The sequence below is a fragment of the Conger conger genome, chromosome 9 (assembly GCF_963514075.1).
Source record: "Conger conger chromosome 9, fConCon1.1, whole genome shotgun sequence".
In the NCBI taxonomy this organism is placed as follows: Eukaryota; Metazoa; Chordata; class Actinopteri; order Anguilliformes; family Congridae; genus Conger; species Conger conger.
This window is the reverse complement of record NC_083768.1, coordinates 9,135,823-9,154,890: the sequence shown is the minus strand read 5'-3', so window position 1 is coordinate 9,154,890 and position 19,068 is coordinate 9,135,823. Positions and strand designations below refer to the sequence as shown.

At 46.8% G+C, this 19,068-nt stretch overlaps 2 protein-coding genes across 3 annotated transcripts in view; both read left to right on the top strand.

The window, feature by feature from the left end:
- The window catches only part of ahrrb (aryl-hydrocarbon receptor repressor b), a 38,020-nt gene extending 37,668 nt beyond the window's left edge, over window positions 1–352 (top strand). Inside the window, exon 11 of the mRNA XM_061254472.1 lies at window positions 1–352. This exon is cut by the window's left edge and continues 636 nt beyond it. Coding sequence (XP_061110456.1) covers window positions 1–352 — 352 coding nt within the window.
- Window positions 353–4,908: 4,556 nt separating this feature from the next.
- On the top strand, window positions 4,909–17,783 carry exoc3 (exocyst complex component 3). Of its 2 annotated transcripts, none has more exons than XM_061255520.1 (13): window positions 4,909–5,087; window positions 6,217–6,383; window positions 6,927–7,146; window positions 8,418–9,099; window positions 11,928–12,045; window positions 12,579–12,704; window positions 13,226–13,326; window positions 13,458–13,568; window positions 14,407–14,548; window positions 15,419–15,541; window positions 16,176–16,337; window positions 16,802–16,923; window positions 17,477–17,783. In XM_061255520.1, the coding sequence occupies exons 2-13, from the start codon at window positions 6,240–6,242 to the stop codon at window positions 17,655–17,657; spliced, it is 2,232 nt and encodes a 743-aa protein (XP_061111504.1). In that variant the 5' UTR covers window positions 4,909–5,087; window positions 6,217–6,239; the 3' UTR covers window positions 17,658–17,783. The 2 variants fall into 2 exon arrangements, with proteins under 2 accessions (XP_061111504.1, XP_061111503.1); XM_061255519.1 differs by having other exon boundaries at window positions 6,193–6,383.
- The last annotated feature ends 1,285 nt before the right edge of the window (window positions 17,784–19,068 follow it).

Here is a 19,068-nt window from a genome sequence, read left to right as displayed (position 1 = left end):
GAACCTGGGCCCGGGCCCCGCCCGGCCCCTCAAGTGCGTCCTGAACAGAGACCTGTCCGCGTTCGGGCCCCAGCGGGCCCCGCAGCCGGACCCCCTGTGCCCCGGGCAGGACCCCCACCTCTACGGCGACGGGACCCCCGAACCCAAGGGCTTCCTGCAGCAGGACTACAAGCTGACCTACGAGTTCAGGAGCCACGGCCTCACCCAGTCCATCAAGCAGGAGCCTCTGGACTCGCCCGCCTGGAGCGACGGCGCCCAGGACATTACCCACGTCCCCTCTCTGCGCGGCCTCATGCCCTGTGTCATGGGCGCCGTCGGCAACAAGCCTCTGCCCTACGGCTACATGCAGTGAGCGTGACCCCCCGCTCCCGCTGAAGCAGGGGCTGCCCGGTCCCAGCGCTGGAGGTCCACCATCCTGCACGCTTTTCACGTTCATAGCCGTAGACAATCAGACAACTGATTCTTCATCTGATCTAGTACCTTATCTGACCCGTTCTGTCGTTCTAATGACCTTTAGTGCGCACTTATTGTACGTCGCTTTGGTTAAGTAAATGTTGTGTTTTCACTCCAACCCCAACAAAGCACACCGCACTCAACAGCTAGAGCAGGGCTGCCCAACCCTGTTCCTGGAGATCGACCATCCTGTAGGTTTTCACTCCAACCTTAACAAAGCCACACCTCGTTCAACAGCTAGAGCAGGGCTGCCCAACATTGTTCCTGGAGCTCTATCTTCCTGTGGGTTTTCACTCCAACCCTAACAAAGCACACCACATTCAACAGGTAGAGCAGGGCTGCCCAACCCTGTTCCGTGTTTAAGTACAAAATGGTTTGCGTTCAATCAACATTTGATGATTTCTGTGTGCCATGACATTGTATTTACAATTAAATATAGGTACCTCAGAGCTATGGCCTGGCCACTGAACTGAACAAGATATGAACCCAGAAGTAACGTAAGCCATCTAGCCCTGTGTAAGACATGCTGTAGATTCTCTTTGTCATTATCACTGAGACAGAACGTCAGCTTCAGTTACTCTTTCAATGAAAATAAAACAGGAAATGGCCTGTACATCTCTCTATAACTGCTTGCTGTATCTTTCAGTCACTTCCAGCCAGAGTTTAAGTTGTGCTGGATCATCCAAAGTTGTGAAGAACCACTGCTAGCTTGCACTGAACATGCCTGTTCATCAATTTATAGCCCACAGCAATTTTATAGCCCACAGCTTTCAGTTCCTCTGTAATCAAAAGACAGGCCGTATTGTTCATGACATTATCTTACAGTTTTTAATGCAGACTGGTTATTAAATGATGTTGCGTCTTTTGGAAAGCCAGCATGGAAAAGCACTCTTCTAATTATATGACTAAATATGTACAGCATATTTTTTTAAATGTACGGTTTCCCCTTTTTCTCGTCAGTTTAGAGTGCACTATTACTACTCATGACTGCAATCTCCACTTTCAATGTGGGAGAGCACAGATCAAATCAAATAATCTAACACAGTGCACATTACAGTGTCCCCTGTTTCCGCCAAAGAATGTGATGTTATTGTGATGTCATTGCTTCTTATCACACATTTCCGTTTTAAATTACCCCCCATTTCCAAAGGTCTCTGAGGGTCCATTGTACTTTTTTGTTTTCATCCGTCAGCTTTTTTCGAGTGTATTGTGCGTTTCTGGACTCCTGCATTCGTGGAGGAAATTGCATGAAGTGAAACTGGTTTTGCTGTGGTTTAAGATGACGCTAAGCACAAACACAACATTGAATCTATTCTAATCAATTTACAGTAGAAATTACATCAGATGTCTTCATTGATCATTCTCTATCTATGTATAATATGATGTCTACATTGATATGATACATTTTAACATTTACTCAACTTTCCTAAAATTGTACAGATCAAAGAATGTCAGCAATAGTTTCTATAGCGTATGCATTGCATTTTTACAATACTTTGAAATAGACAAATATTTCTTATACAGTATTTTAGATCTGTAAATTGTTGTCTTTGACAACATTGTGTCTGTTCCACAAGGGTGGAAACTGATGTGCAGGGGAGTATTCTGTTAATATGTGGATTACTCAGGTTCAACCATGGTGTTGTACATCTGTAAATGTTTTAAGTGTCTGCCTGTGGTGAAATGTAATATCATCATAATTATAGTTTCAACTGAAGCATAGCATTAATGTTTAGATTCATGTCCCGTTTGTGTTGTGTATTGTAGCTAATATATATATGTTCTTAAAGTCTGAGTTATGAATTGTATTTTGTCAAGGCCACCTTTGTTTGCATACAATTTGGAAATAATCTTTTTTTTTCGAAAAGCACTTACACACTCACTGAGAGAAAGAGAGAGAGATAGCCCCAATTTTCAAATACATTTTGAAGAATTTAGATTAGAAGGGCTTGGAGGGAACTCCCAGGATGAAACGGATGAGAGCACATCTTGCTTGTAGACCAATACGTGGATGTGAAAACACTAAATAACCTGCAAGTTTTAATAATTCAATGAGAAAAATGTATGCTAATGAGATTTTTGATTAAAGTTATCAGATATGTTTCATTGCGCTCAGGCATTTTTAATGAAGATGACAATCAATCACTATGATTTGTGATGTGTGCTTTACTGTGGCTATATTAAGTGCCTCAGAGAAATTCAATGTGGAAAATTGGAGTTCAAATTTGGAGGATTCCCAGATTTCTTTTGACATTTTGTTTTCCTTGTCAAAAGTAGCTCAAGTCAGCAATATGAACATGACTGACACACACACACACACACACACACATGCGTGCACATGTGACAATGCACACGTAAACACACACTTTTACAAATGATTTCAGGTTTTAAGAGATGCAGTCATGCTATCTCTCCCATTCTCTCTGTATTTACATTTTTGTCAAAACATTTCACCATTTTAAGAGGCAATGGTTGAGCACAATATAAAGTAGTTGTCAGTTTTGACTTTAATAAATGCACTAGTCACATGCACTTATTTTTTTTTATTTCTTTTTTTTTAATGATTCAATATAAAGTAGCTAGCAATCTTTCTTTTAAAATGGTCCTATTGAGAAAAATAAACATCTCCATGTAGAATTACAAGAGCGCCTAAAAGGAAAATCTTTAGGTCAGACACAAAAATAAAATGCGTTTTCTTTTTAGTGTATTTGAGAGCTTTTAAAATAAAAATAAAAAACATACTATTGTGTTTTGCAGCCAGTCATTAGTCTGTGCCAGTGACTGGATGTTCAGTGTTACTACTACCTGCATCAAATGTTGAGTAATGTTATTAACAACTGTTTTACTTGCTGTTTTGTTTGTAATTTTTTTTTACAGTTGTACTTGTCCATTTTCTTATATTTATTTTTAATATCTTGGCAGAAATGTTTATTTAAAATGAATGTTTTTAACTTGTGCTATTTTGCAAAAAAGAAATGAAAAAAAATCATTCGGTACATTTTTACGTAAATAAACGTAACCGGTAAAACACACACTAGCCCTTTGGCCAATGCTGTAGCTGCAAAGCAGCATCTATTTCAAGGGTTGGAGAATTTCTTCAGTATTTTTCTGTCCTTTTTTTAAAATAAAAAGCAAACCTTCATCTACAGTTGTGTGTGTTGCTATGGTTTCATCCTCTCAAACCATCTTTTTGAACCGTTTATTATAAGCTCTTTCTTGCTCAACTGGTTATCATTTTCCAAAGGGGTGAGGGGAGTTAACGCGAGTTAAATTTACATTTACATTTACATTTACATTTTTGTCATTTGGCAGACGCTTTTAATCCAAAGCGACTTACAAGTGCATAGGTTCTACCACAAGTCAAAGCATCACATCCAGAACTAGGAAAATACACATGGTTAGTTAAAGTGGGCAAAATTGGTTATGCAATATGAAAAAAATATAATCTAGAATTTCTTATGATGGACATCTGTGATGTGAATGAAATGTTGGTATAAAGGAATTCTTCCATTACTTATATTAACATATTTTCATAATTAACATATTTGTGGTAAACAAAGAGTTTGAACCTAATTATTGGATAATTCGATGCTTGCTTACAGGTGGGTCGTCTTGAGCTTTCACCTGTTGTGATATAATGATCTGATCAACTCTTCCCATGACTACACCCTGATGAAAATATATTTGAATTACATGGAGAGCAGTGTGCGAGTTGCAGAAATACACTCTGATATAAATAATTAAGAGTAGTAGTTGGCACAGAATCCTGAAGCCGATTGGCCCTTGCTGTGCACCCCTGGTCTAACAGTCTAAGCCAGGGGTCGTATACATTTTGGCTCAGTCTCCATTATTCCTCAAGGTTTTTTCAGTTTGGGTTTGACAGACTGCAGGCCCATGACACAAGTAAGCTTAGTATTCTCCTATTAAATCTATTTCAACACAGTTCAGCCTCATTTGCCTTGCTTAATTTCCTTTCCATAGATGGTTTTTTTTCAGCAGTGCCTAGTGATCAATTACATAATTAGTCCCCCGCTGATTTTACCTGCCAGTTTAGAAATTAAACAATTAAAAACCTCAAATAATTCCTTACCGGAATCATCTGCTATTTAACACATTAGTATGATTAGTTAAAGTCCTGAAATTGTAATAAGGGGCATTCATTATTTGCGGTATAGCATGCATATACGTCTGATGTAAAGTGACCTTAAGACGGTGAATTTATTTATACATTTATTTATCATTTATTTCACCTGGGGAATCCCCACTCTCATCAAAATCTCTTAAGGTGGACCTGACATAAGACAACGCTAAAAAGACGAGTCAGCCATCAACCAATAAACATAAAACGTGTTTAATCAAGACCAATAAACTTCGTGTATGTAATGTAAAACAGTAAATGTATATAAACAATAGAAATAACAATAAATACATGATAATGGCATTGATGTCAGAAACTACAACGCCTACAATGCAACGCGCCATCATTCGTTTGGAGGTCGAAGCTGTCAGCTGTGTACGAGAAACCATCGACCAAGAAAGGATGCTTGAAATTCAATTGTGATGGGAATTTCATCTTATATATTAACACATTATTTAACTGCTGCTTAACAGTAGCAACGGAAAACCTCTAACAGGTAGGACCACAATGCAAAATATAACAAAACAACCTGACGCGTATTGTAACGGTTTCTAGGTCAGTGACTGCGTACAGTTGCTCGCTGTCTCTGCTTAACATAATATTGGGCTGGGTATTTAGATGCATGACAGATTATTTTGTTTGTACAAATGTAGCTAGCTAGGTAAATTAATTGCTAGCGGGACATTCTTGGTTCTCATTTTCAGCGTTATTCGTATCAGAACTAATGTTAGTCTAACTACCCAGCTTGCTGTGTGTAACGTTAATAGAGCTAGCTAACCGTGGTTCGCTAGCCGTCTTCCTTGGGAGGTAACACAGCTACATGAATGAAATGATAATAAATGTTACTGGTACTTTTCGCCATATTGACAGCAAGCTAGGTTTCTCGAAAGCTTTTGAATAAACAACATTAGGAGCAAAGTAGTACAGCAGCACATGCCAACGTTTATTTTTACCGTTGGCCGAGCTGTTTTATCTCTTATCACACAGACGCGTGAAGCTGTGTGTGACACGGCCACGCCTGATGTTGCGATGACGACACGCATCATTGTTGTTGCTTTTATTTCTGCTAAACTAGCTTACTCAGTAAAACTTCACCATTATCGCAGCTTTCATTCCTTCCTTCCTTAAGGTTAAAATAAATTAGCTATAGGAGTAACGTTATGACAACTAATTCTGAAATAATACATTCATAATTGAATTGTGATAGCATGCATTGTCATTGACACATTCCAATGCGCTTATAGTCACTGGAAATTATTAATTATCTACGTCCCCAAGGCGCGAACCTTAAACGATTATCAATGCAACGCATAATGTTAATGCTAATTAACGTTGATCTAATTTGAAATTAGTATCATGTGTACAGCCATTACATAATACGTGTAATGTTATGTTGTAAGTTACACCTACGCAGTTGATTGTTAATTATGTATATTATTGACGACCTGTACTTTGATCCTGCGCGTGGTTCATTTAGGTATATTAATGAAACAACAACAGAAAAGGGGCTAGCTTTAGTCCGTTTTCTCACAGGAAGAAATGTGCATATTTTTGCAGTTAGATGCGGAATTTGGAGCCGTGCCTGTTAATATCCTGTGGAGAAATGTGTGCTGTGTTACTCGCAGTGACCGCTGGGCCTACAGACGTCATGGAGGAGACGGACAGGGAGGCCTTCGCCACCTCGGTGCAGCGGGTCGCGGGAATGCTGCAGCGGCCGGACCAGCTCGATAAGGTGGAGCAGTACCGCCGAAGAGAGGCCCGAAAGAAGGCTTCCGTGGAAGCCCGACTGAAGGTATCGCAGTAAAACCACTCTACTTGTAAAGCTAACACTATCGATTACATTACATTACATAAATGGCATTTAGCAGACGCTCTCATCCAGAGCGACGTACAGTTGATTAGACTAAGCAGGAGACAGTCCTCTCCTGGAGCAATGCAGGGTGAAGGGCCTTGCTCAAGGGCCCAACGGCTGTGCGGATATTATTGTGGCTACACCGGGGACCGAACCACCGACCTTGTGGGTCCCAGTCATGTACCTTAACCACTCTGGTGCACGACTGGTACCTCTGGCTGCCTGTGTCCCTGTCAGAGGCAGTGTTTTGTCTGCGTTTCTGAATTCATGCGTTTGTCATCATTCGCATATTATCTTTAATGCAATGGCGGAACCCGGGATCATCTCGTCGCGCAGCGACGGTGCTCTCCGTTTGCACCCCCTGCACCGCCAGGCTTTGAAATAACCCCCGTTCATGAAAGCCGGGACCTTGCGGGGGTAGGATTCGGAGAGGTGCGTTTTCTCTGTCCTTCATCCCTGCACGGCCTTCCGCCCCCCCCCCAGGCCGCCATCCAGTCCCAGCTGGACGGGGTGCGAACGGGACTCCTACAGCTCCACTCCGCCCTGGAGGATGTGAAGGACATCCAGGGCTCTCTGGTGGACGTCAGCAAGGACTGGAGGCAGAGCATCAACACCATCGAGAACCTGAGGCAGGTGAAGGATGCGGTGGTGCAGCATAGTCAGCTGGCCTCTGCTGTGGAGAACCTCAAGAACATCTTCTCAGGTACAAAATACCGCTGACCTCAAGAACATATTCTCAGGTACAACCTGCCACCAACCTCAGGAACATATTCTCAGGTACAAACCGCCACCGACCTCAGGAACATATTCTCAGGCAAAAACCACCACAGACCTCAAGAACATATTCTCAGGCAAAAACCACCACAGACCTCAAGAACATATTCTCAGGCAAAAACCACCACGGACTTCAAGAACATATTCTCAGGTAAAAACCACCACAAACCTCAAGAACATATTCTCAGGTACAAACCATCATGAATCTCAAGAACATGATATTATCAAGTACAAACCACCATTTTCCTGTAAACATGCGTATAATGTTCCAACAGGCTGGGTTTTTATGTGGTGTGGTTCACAGAAAAACATTTGCTCAATAGGCAGGCTATGAAATGGAACACTTTAAAAACCATAGCTGGCTCCAAAAAGTATTCATACAGCCATGTTCAGGATCCACAATACAGTGTAACATCACAAGCTAAGATTTAAGTAGGTAGCAGCACAATTAAATGAGAAGAGTTGACAGGTAGTGTACTGACTGCGTGTGTGTCTGTGTGTCTGTGTGCGCGTGTGCGTGTGTGTCTGTGCATGCGTGTGTCTGTCTGTGTGTGTGTCTGTGTGTGTGTGTGTGTGTGTGTGTGTGTGTGTGCGCGCGCGTGTGTGCGTGCGTGTCTGTGTGTGTGTGCATGTGTGTGTCTGTGTGTGCGTGTCTGTGTGTGCGTGTGTTTGTGCGTGTCTGTGTGTGTGTGCATGTGTGTGTCTGTGTGTGTGTGCGCGTGCGTGTGTGTGTGCGTGTGTGTGTGCATGTGTGTGTATGCGTGTCTGTGTGTGTGAGTGTGTGTGTGCGCGTGCGTGTGTGTGCGTCTGTGTGTGTGTGTGAGTGTGTGTGTTTGTGTATGTGAGTGTGCTTGTGCGTGTGTGTGTGTGTGTGTCTGTGTGTGTGTGTGTCTCTGTGTCTGTGTGTGTGTGTGTGTGTGTCTGTGTGTATGCATGCATGCGTGTGTGTGTGTGTGTGTGTCTCTGTGTGTGCGTGTGCGTGTGTGTGTGTGTGTGTGTGTGTGTGTGTGCGTGCGTGTCTGTGTCTGTGTCTGTGTCTGTGTCTGTGTCTGTGCGTGTGTGTGCGTGTGCGTCTCTGTGTGTGTGTGTGTGTGCGTGTGCGTGTGTGTGCGTCTCTGTGTGCGTGTGCGTGCGTGTGCGTGTGCGTGTGTCTGCGTGTGCGTGTGTGCGTGTGTGCGTGTGTGTGTGTGCGTGTCTCAGTGCCGGAGATCGTGCAGGAGACGCGGGAGCTGATCGAGCAGGGCGAGCTGCTGCAGGCGCACCGCAAGCTGATGGACCTGGAGAGCTCGCGGGACGGCCTGATGTACGAGCAGTACCGCATGGACAGCCGCAACGCGCACGACATGGGCCTGATCCGCGGCTACTTCGGCGAGGTGCAGCACCTGTCCGAGGAGCTGGCCAAGCAGCTGTGGGTGGTGCTGCAGCGCTGGCTGGTGACGGTGCGCCGCGACCCCACCATGCTGGTGTCGGCCGTGCGCGTCATCGAGCGCGAGGAGTGCACCGACCGCCGCATGCTGGACCGGCAGCGGCAGACGGGCTTCGCGCCGCCGGGGCGGCCCAAGCGCTGGAGGGAGCGCACCTTCCAGGTGCTGGAGGGCACGGTGTGCACGCGCATCGAGGGCTCGCAGTCCGACACGCGCGAGTCCGACCGCATGTGGCTGGTGCGCCTGCTGGAGGTGACGCGCAGGTACGTGCTGGACGACCTCATCGTGGTGAGGAGCCTGGTGGTGCACTGCTTCCCGCCGCACTACGACACCTTCCGCGTCTTCTTCCGCCTCTACCACCGCGCGCTGTCCGCCCGCGTGCAGGAGCTGGCCGCCGAGGACCTGGAGGCCAATGAGATCGTCTCTCTGCTCACCTGGGTGCTCCACACCTATAAGAGGTACGCACGCTCACGCCGGGCGGGCATACAGTTAATCTGCTCCTGGAGGTCTACCGTCCTGTAGGTTTCCACTCCAAACCTGACAAAGCCACACCTCATTCAACAGCTAGAGCAGGGCTGCCCAACCCTGTTCATGGAGATCTACCATCCTGTAGGTTTTCACTCCAACCTTAACAAAGCACACCTCATTCAACAGCTAGAGCAGGGCTGCCCAACCCTGTTCCTGGAGGTCTACCGTCCTGTAGGTTTTCACTCCAACCTTAACAAAGCACACCTCATTCAACAGCTAGAGCAGGGCTGCCCAACCCTGTTCCTGGAGGTCTACTGTCCTGTAGGTTTCCACTACAACCCTAACAAAGCACACCACACTCAACAGCTAGAGCAGGGCCACCCAACCCTGTTCCTGGAGATCTACTGTCCTGTAGGTTTTCACTCCAACCTTAACAAAGCACACCTCATTCAACAGCTAGAGCAGGGCTGCCCAACCTGCTGGACTGTTGATCTCCAGACGTTGCCATTGCCATAAATTAACCTGTCAAATTACTTGCATGTCTCACTTTCTGTTATAAACAGTTCCACAACATCAATTTATGATGTGTTCTTCTCTCTCCGGTTCTGTAGTGTCTTTTGTCTCACCACTGCTTAAGTTCAGATGATTTCATACATTTTTAAAAGGACCCAATCACTGAAATATCGTATGGAATTACCAGAGGAATTGCCAGTGGGCTTGCTGTGGGAGAAGGGAAGAGAACCATCTCTAATGCTCAGTGTTCAAATGCTTTTTAAAAAAATAATTACTCATAATTTGAGTGTTTTATCCTACCTCATTGATATTTATGTAGGCGAACCTGGGCCTAATTTAACGAGCAGCTCTTATTTTCAATCATTCTTCGTTCATTATACGAAATATTTCTAATTATCGTTGTTGACCCCGCGGTTTTTAGATTTGAGATGGATGAAGTGAATCATCTTTTAATTGAGCAGCGCAATCGGTTGAAGTCGAAGTGGACGCGTTTTAAAGAGCCGGTTCGAGCCGGGAGGGTGTGTGTGAGCGTGATTCTGCGTGTGAGGCAGTGCATTGTGTGGATTGAGACGTGGGCAGCCCAGACGGGAAACGTGTATCGGGTCGGGGGGTAAGGACACGGAGGTAGCGGGTGGAAGCGTTAATGCGCTCATGTCGTTCGTGTCCCGTTGTGTGCTGTGGGATCCATCGGAGGGAAATTAACTCTGCGTTTAAAGATAAACCGTCTCGTGCCGCGCCGGGGAAGGCTACGCATGCGATCCCAGCCAGACCGCTGCCTCTAATCCAATAACTGCACACACAAACGCACATCGCGTGTGCGAGGAGCGGATTCTGCCTAGATTAATGTGCAGATTAATATACGTCGGCCTGACAGCTACTGTACTACCACGGGCGCCTCCAGTTAATGTACTCTATGCTGGCGATGAATGAGAATCAGACATGGAGTATGAATGTCACGAAATGCATTCTACTACACGTGAGGGTCCCCCCCCCCCACACGAATTCCACCGACACCGTAGAGTAGCACGACTGCGCATGGAATGGCCGGCGGTCTGTGACACTCATTCACAGAAATTGATGCGACAATCGCCTTGCTCAGGGGTGCATTAGCGGTTCTCCCCCTTCGGCGTTTACGCTCACGCTTCTATTGTCTACCCACGCTGCTGCCCAGGGAGCGCTGTATTATGGGGGCAGAGTGCATTGTGGGAGTTGTAGGCAGCCTGCCCTCAGAGGAGTTGTACATGAGTATACGCATGCTGAACGCACCGTGAGGTGGAATAACGGCCCAGTCTCCTCAGGCACAGTGGGGAGAAAATATTTGGGCACCCCTGGTTTAAATGTCTGTAACAATGAATCTGTATGATCGAAAGCAAACCTGAACTGTAAATGGTGTGGAGTTAAACCTGAGACCTTTCTGCAAATTTAAAGCAAGATTGCTTTTTATTTTCATTTTTGGCTGTTTCTAAATAATTAAAAAAGGGGCCATGTGCAAAAGTTTGAGAACCTTTTTGTATTATTCTGTTACTTTTAAAAAGATGATTAGCTGATTTACTCGTTAGGGCTTAGCACGGATCCATTATGCTTTGGGGTTGTGTGGGAACTGGGGGCACAGGAAATATTGTGTGAGTGGAAGGAAGAATGGATTCCACCAAATATCAGGAAATTCTCGAGGCTAATGTTCAAAGATCAGTCCAGACATTGAAGTTGAAGAGAGGTTGGGTATTCCAGCAAGACAATGTCCAGCAAGCATACCTCAAAATCAACCGTGAAGTACCTCCAGGAAAGATGGCTGAAGGTTTTGGATTTGCCACCACAGTCCCCAAAATTCCAAAAGTGAGAATTGAAAGACTGTAAGCTGGCTATAGGAACTGTTATGTTATAGTTGCCCGAGGAGTTACAGAGTACTAACTGACAGGGCTCTCAAACTTTTGCACGGGGCCTTTTTCCTTTTTTTTTTTTTCTTTCTTTCTTTAAAAAAAAAAAAAAAATTCAAACTGTAACCAATTAAAATAAAAAGTAATCTCGCTTTTTAAATTTAAATCAGGTTGGCTTCCATTCACCAAGATGTTAATTGCAAATTAACTTAAATGAAATTGCCTTTTTGACCAAGGGTGCCCAAATGACTGCACACCACTGATCACGGAAAGACTGAAGTTTGCATGTTGGGTTGCAGACGAACAGGTGTGTGTGTGTGTCTGTGTTGTGTGTGTTTGGTGTTTGTTCTCACAGCTCTCTCTCTCTCTCTCTCTCTCTCCCTCTCTCTCTCTCTCTCCCTCTCTCTCTCTCTCTCTCTCTCTCGTAACAGTGTGGAGATGATGGGGCACCCGGAGCTGACTGCCGAGTGTGACATCAACCTGATGGAGCCCCTGCTGCCAGAGGAGGTGGTGGATGAGCTGCTTAGCACATACATCCAGATCTTCACAGTGAGCAGTGCCCTATCCCAACATGCTAACACGCTAACACCTTCACAGTGAGCAGTGCCCTATCCCAACATGCTAACACGTTAATACCTTCACAGTGAGGACTGCCCTCCGCTAACATGCTTACACCCTCACAGTGAATACTGCCCTCCGCTAACACGCTAACACCCTTAGTGAGTACTGCACTATGCTAACATGCTAACACCCTCACAGTGAGGACTGCTCTACGCTAACATGCTAACACCCTCATGGTGAATACTGCCCTCTGCTAACACGCTAACACCCTTAGTGAGTACTGCACTACGCTAACATGCTAACACCCTCACACTGAGTAGTGCCCTCCGCTAACACGCTAACACCATCACAGCGGGCAGTGGCCTACACTGACATGCTAGCTATCTTCATTAACAATCTGACTCTGTGCTTCTCTCAGTAACCTGTGTGTGTGTGTGCGTGCGTGCGCGTGTGTGTGTGTGTGTGCGTGCGCGTGTGTGTGTGTGTGTGTGTGCGTGTGTGCGTGTGTGTGTGTGTTTCAGTCCAACATCACCGGCTGGCTCCGTAAGGCGTTGGAGACGGACAGGAAGGACTGGTACAAGGACACAGAACCAGAGGCCGACCAGGACGGATATTACCAAACCAGCCTGCCCGCCATCGTCTTTCAGGTCCACCCTCTCTTTCTCTGCCCACCTCTCTCTCCCTCTCTCCCTCTCTCCCTCTCTCCCTCTCGCTCTCATTTCTTCCTCTCTCCTGCTCTCATTTCCTTTTTTAAATCCAACATTAAAGAACGTTTTGCGTCTACATGCTAGGGCTGCACAATAATGTTGCTGAGTATTGCTTGTGGTAAATACATGAATATTGAAGTGTGCACAGTTGTCTTTCTGCTTTAGGTACACTGCTAACATAGACCACAGACAATGAGTAGCCTATGCCCATTGATTTAAAAAAATGTATATATTATTTCCAACTTGTTTTTATTGACCAAATTGTTCATTTTATTAACATCAATTGCCGATCAAGCAGTCTTTTTTGTCTTTATCTTGCAAGTTAATATCTCGATGACAATAAATATCTGATATATCGTGCAGCCCTACTATATATGCTATTTTTTTATCTCGTTAACAGCTGCTCACTGGATTTCTTTCTCACTGCACCATTCTTTCTCACACTCGCTCTCCTCTCCCAGATGTTCGAGCAGAACCTCCAGGTGGCGTCGCAAATCGACGAGCCCTTCAAAGACCAGGTCCTGCGGTTGTGTTTGAAACAGATGACCTCCTTCTTACACAGGTGAGACACGGAAACACAGTGAGGGACCTGTTTGAGAGTAACTGACGCTCATGTGCGTTACTGTGTGTGTTTGTACTGATGACTCTCGCTCAGAGTAACTGACGCTCATGTGCGTTACTGTGTGTGTTCAGGTACCGGGAGGAGGCCGTGGCCTTTAAGGAGGATCACCTACGCGATCGACAGCTCCCCCAGTGCTATGTGCAGTACATGATCGCCATCATCAACAACTGCCAGACCTTTAAGTGAGTCCTCTTCTGCCCGACATTTAAGTGAGTCCTCTTCTGCCAGACCTTTAAGTGAGTCCTCTTCTGCCAGACGTTTAAGTGAGTCCTCTTCTGCCAGACGTTTAAGTGAGTCCTCTTCTGCCAGACCTTTAAGTGAGTCCTCTTCTGCCAGACCTTTAAGTGAGTCCTCTTCTGCCAGACCTTTAAGTGAGTCCTCTTCTGCCAGACCTTTAAGTGAGTCCTCTTCTGCCAGATGTTTAAGTGAGTCCTCTTCTGCCAGACCTTTAAGTGAGTCCTCTTCTGCCAGACCTTTAAGTGAGTCCTCTTCTGCCAGACCTTTAAGTGAGTCCTCTTCTGCCAGACCTTTAAGTGAGTCCTCTTCTGCCAGACCTTTAAGTGAGTCCTCTTCTGCCCGACATTTAAGTGAGTCCTCTTCTGCCAGACCTTTAAGTGAGTCCTCTTCTGCCAGACCTTTAAGTGAGTCCTCTTCTGCCAGACCTTTAAGTGAGTCCTCTTCTGCCAGACCTTTAAGTGAGTCCTCTTCTGCCAGACCTTTAAGTGAGTCCTCTTCTGCCAGACCTTTAAAAGGAGTAACATGCTGGTTGACCCTTAACCCTGCATTGCTCCAGGGGAGGATTGTCTCCTGCTTAGTCTAATCAACTGTACATCGCTGTGGATAAGAGCATCTGCCAAATGCCATTAATGTAACGTAATGAATGGATGAATGAGAAGCAGCAATTCTACAGCGCTTTGGATAAAGGCGCTATACAAATAGCAACCATGTACTATTTCCCGTAATGGTATAAAAGCTTCCTTGCCGTCAGAAAAAGTGCAGCGTGTCCGTTTCTCACCTCAGGGAGTCGATAAACAGCCTGAAGAAGAAGTACTCCCACTCCATGGAGCCCACGCAGAACGACGCCGCCATCGAGAAGACCCTGAGCGAGGTGGCCCGGGAGGGCTGTCAGTTTCTGCTGGACGAGGTCTTCCTGGACCTGGAGGTAGGCGGGCGTGGCCGTGGACGGCTGTCACGTGACCTCGGAGAGCGTGGGCAGGGGGGGGACGACACACACTGAAAAAAAGAAAATCTGTATTCAGATTTTTGTAATCTTTTTTTGGAAATAAGATGAAAATATTGCCAATCACTCATTTCAAGATTTGCTAATGGAATAAGAGAATTTAAACTAAACTTAACTTAAAACAAGCTAATATTTTCTACTTCTTAAAGTCTTTAAGTCTCATCTTCAGTCTTAAAATGCTCAAGTCTTCTGGTAATTCCATGGGTTAGGTTCCCTTCATCCAGAGGTGTAAAATCCCGGTACAGAGTAGAAGTCATCCACAGAATTTCAATTACTCATCCAATTGTTCCAATCACACTGGATTTGCTAATTAGCCCAGCTCTTTAGCCAGGACTACGCTAGGTGGTAGACTACACTACAGCCCGCCCCTACATACATACCTGATATAGCCCCGATATAGCCCCGATATAGCCCTGATTATAGCCCCGATATAGCCCTGATATAGCCCCCATATAGCCCTGATTATAGCCCTGATTATAGCCCTGATATAGCGCTGATTATAGCCCTGATATAGCCCTGATATAGCCCTGATATAGCCCTGATATAGCCCTGATTATAGCCCTGATTATAGCCCTGATATAGCCCTGATATAGCCCCGATATAGCCCTGATTATAGCCCTGATATAGCCCTGATTATAGCCCTGATTATAGCCCTGATATAGCCCTGATTATAGCCCTGATATAGCCCTGATATAGCCCTGATATAGCCCGATATAGCCCTGATATAGCCCTGATTATAGCCCTGATATAGCCCTGATATAGCCTCCTCAGAGATGGACCTTCTCTCTGCAGCACCACCTGAATGAGCTGCTGACCAGGAAGTGGATCACTGGCTCCCACGCTGTGGAGACCATTTGTGTGACGGTGGAGGACTACTTCAATGACTTCTCCAGGATTAAGAAGCCCTACAACCTGGTGGGTTAAGAGAGAAGTACGATACGACACAAAACGATACGGACCAGCCAAGTGTCATATAAAGTATGCGTGTGCACGTTGTGTGTGGGTCCGCGTGTGTATACTGTATACATGTTTGTGTGTGTGTTTCAGGAGATGAGCAGGGTGGTGGTGGAGTGTGTGTGTGTGTGTGTAATGTGTGTGTGTGTAATGTGTGTGTGTGTAATGTGTGTGTGTAATGTGTAATGTGTGTGTGTGTGTGTGTGTGTGTGTAATGTGTAATGTGTAATGTGTGTGTGTGTGTGTGTGTGTAATGTGTGTGTGTGTGTGTGTGTATAATGTGTGCATGTGTGTGTATAATGTGTGTATAATGTGTGTGTGTTTCAGGAGATGAGCAGTGAGGCCCACCGCAGGGTGGTGGTGGAGTATGTGTGTGTGTGTGTGTGTGTGTGTGTGTGTGTAATGTGTAATGTGTGTGTATAATGCGTGTGTGTTTCAGGAGATGAGCAGTGAGGCCCATCGCAGGGTGGTGGTGGAGTGTGTGTGTGTGTGTGTGTGTGTGTGTGTGTAATGTCTGTGTGTGTGTGTGTGTGTGTGTGTGTGTGTGTGTGTGTAGTGTGTGTGTGTAATGTGTGTGTGTGTGTGTGTGTTTCAGGAGATGAGCAGTGAGGCCCACCGCAGGGTGGTGGTGGAGTACGTCCGCGCCGTGATGCAGAAGCGGATCAGCTTCCGGAACGGCGAGGAGCGGAAGGAGGGAGCGGACCGGATGATCCGGGAAGCGCAGCAGTTCAGGATCCTCTTCAGGAAGCTCTCTCCGGCACGTATCCGCTCTCCCCTCCCCCAGTCATCACACAACAGCTGCTGAGAGGCCTGCTCCAGCCAAACCCTTACACACGTTATAATAATCACGGTCCTGAGCAAGGACTCTAATGGCTGATTAGTGGAATCAGGCCTGTGGCTGTCTGGGACAAAAGCCTCCACCCACACCGGCCCTCTCTGGGAAAGATTGAGTATCCCTGACACAGTGGACTAGACTCATAGCCCACCGCCCAGTTTGGGTCCGTTCGGCTTAAGAAAGAAAACAAAACAGTGGGCCTAGTTTTCATCCATTGAAAAAAATGACATATTAAGACAATAATTTACACATTTTCGTTTTGGTTTGGTTTGACTTTCCTGCTGCACCCATCTGCTCAGGAGGCAGGCGGGACTGTCCCTGCGTTGAGACTCAGTTCTGGTACTTGACTTCCTGTGGCCTGTGTTTTAACCGGCGTGTTCCTGCAGGACGAGGACACACAGTGGCTGTGCGACTCCATCACCGGCATCGCCGAGGTGTTCAAGCTCACCGACCCCAGCCTGCTCTACCTGGAAGTGTCCACGCTGGTGTCCAAGTACCCCGATATCAGGTCAGCGGGTCACCCCCACACACCAAAACAAATGTACCTCACACTTTATTTCATTTCTCAGCTCTGTTTTGCATTACCAGTCAGTTTTGACTATTCTTACAAATCCATTTTACACAAGCTAGTGGAGTGGTGTGACAGACTAACTGACATTTTTGTTTTTGCACCAGTAGTACACTCTTGTCAGGAAAATAGTTTCACCCTTTAAGGTGTAAGGTCACAGTTATGTGGGGTTCTTCACCCTCTGGGGTCTGAGGGCAAAATGAGGAAAACCGGTGACTGTGTCATGCTCTGACAGGTGTCTGTCAATTATGTCCATTGCATCTGTACGGTAAAATCTCACAAAGTGAATCAGCCAAATAGAAAGGAAAGTTGATCTGATCTTGAGGGTTAAGTGAACATTCTAATGCTGATCACAATCACTGCTGGTGACTGCAAGCAGTGGAGCTCTAGAACACTGACTTAGAATTCTGAATAAGCATTCCAACAAATGGACTCCTCTCCGTGTGCATGCTGGGAAGTGAAGTCCTCGTGTCCGCGCCCTGTGCTGCTGCAGGGAGGAGCACATCGCCGCCCTGCTGGCCGTGAGGGGAGACGCCAGCCGGGACATGAGGCAGATGATCTTCGAGACGCTGAGCCAGAGCCGGACGTCTCTCCCCGCCAGCACCCCGCCCATCTTTAAGGACATCACCGTTCCCTCCCTGGCCTCCATGGCTGTGCCCAAGCTGTTGAAGTGACACACACGACCCTCACTCTGTCCGCCGGAAATCACGCCCGCGGACGACTGACCGCACTGACAGACACTAATGTAACGTGTTGCTATGGTTACTGCGATACTTGATTGACTGGACTGGGACACTCTCTGTTGCTTGTGGGAGGGGGGAGGGGGGAGGGGGGAGGGGGGCGGGGGGCTGAGCTGTATGGCGTGTAGGCGCACTTTGATGTTGTGCATGCAGCTGTGTGAAGACTCACCGTATTAAAAGAAGTGTCCATTGCATCCTTCTGTCCTCTCTCTGTGTGTGTGTGTGTGTGTGTGTGTGTGTGAGAGAGTGTGTGTGCATAATGTGTGTGTGTGTGTAATGTCTGTGTGTGTGTGTGTGTGTGTGTGTGTGTGTGTGTGAGTGTGAGTGTGTGTGCATAGTGTGTGTGTGTGTGTGTGAGCATAGTGTGTGTGTGTGTGTGTGTGTGTGTTCTCACACAGAACTGTGCCGCCATGTTTGAGAGGGTTTCTGCATTCGTCCTGGGGGCCGTTTCTCTCTGGCCGTTTCTCTCTGGCCTACTCGGGCGTCTTCGCTCGCTCTTTTCAGGGAGCTCAGTGGCCCTTTCAGTTCATTCTTATTGGTCAGAACAACCCCGTTAGTATGTCTGCGTGTAGACGCACAAGAGAGAAAGGAGAAAACGGTGATTGTGCAGCTGGAGTTGTAGTGTATGTGTAGTATATGGAGGAGTAGCCTGTGATTGGCTCTTACAGCTGTGGGCGGGGGGGGGGCCCTCCTTCCCGCCCCCGTCCTCTTGGTTGCGTGACTCATCTGCCGTGCTTCTACACACCACTGATGTCATCGATGACAGTGGTTCTAGGCGGGGGGGGCTAGCACTGACCGGGTTCAGTTATTAACCTCTCCCTTTATGAACAGATCTGATGAAGCGGGGGGGGCGGGGGGCGGTTGCCGTGCCAACTACGTGTCTGCGTACGCCACCTCGTGTGAGCTGGCTCTGTGGGCGGAGCCTCCTCCGTCTCACAGACCCGCGGCATGCTGCTGGGATACGGCAGACAGCCAGGGTCACGCAAGCCCGGGACACGCTCCTCTGGGTCACGCCAGTCCACCCCCAACCCTGAATAACACGCACAGGCCCCGGGGCGGGGGGCGGCTTCTCCCTGTAAGCCCATCAACCACCCTCATTAACCCCCCTCCCCAACGCTGCCGTCTGTACACTAACACCACACCACCTTCTGCCTCTGTGAGCCCATGTCCATCTTCACATTCATTTAACAGAAGTGAAGATTGGGTTCATGGCTGTATGCCTCTGGTTGCCAACCCTGGTCCTGGAGATCTACCGTCCTGTAGGTTTTCACTCCAACCCTAACAAAGCACACCTCATTCAACAGCTAGAGCAGGGCTGCCCAACCCTGTTCCTGAAGATCTACCG

Excerpts from the sequence above, each read along its gene's own strand:
- exoc3 (XM_061255519.1), top strand. The coding sequence starts at position 6,195 with ATGTGTGCTGTGTTACTCGCAGTGACCGCTGGGCCTACAGACGTCATG. Across the intron at positions 9,100-11,927 it reads GTGCTCCACACCTATAAGAG|TGTGGAGATGATGGGGCACC; the intron begins GTACGCACGCTC and ends CTCTCGTAACAG. Across the intron at positions 12,705-13,225 it reads TGCCCGCCATCGTCTTTCAG|ATGTTCGAGCAGAACCTCCA; the intron begins GTCCACCCTCTC and ends CTCCTCTCCCAG.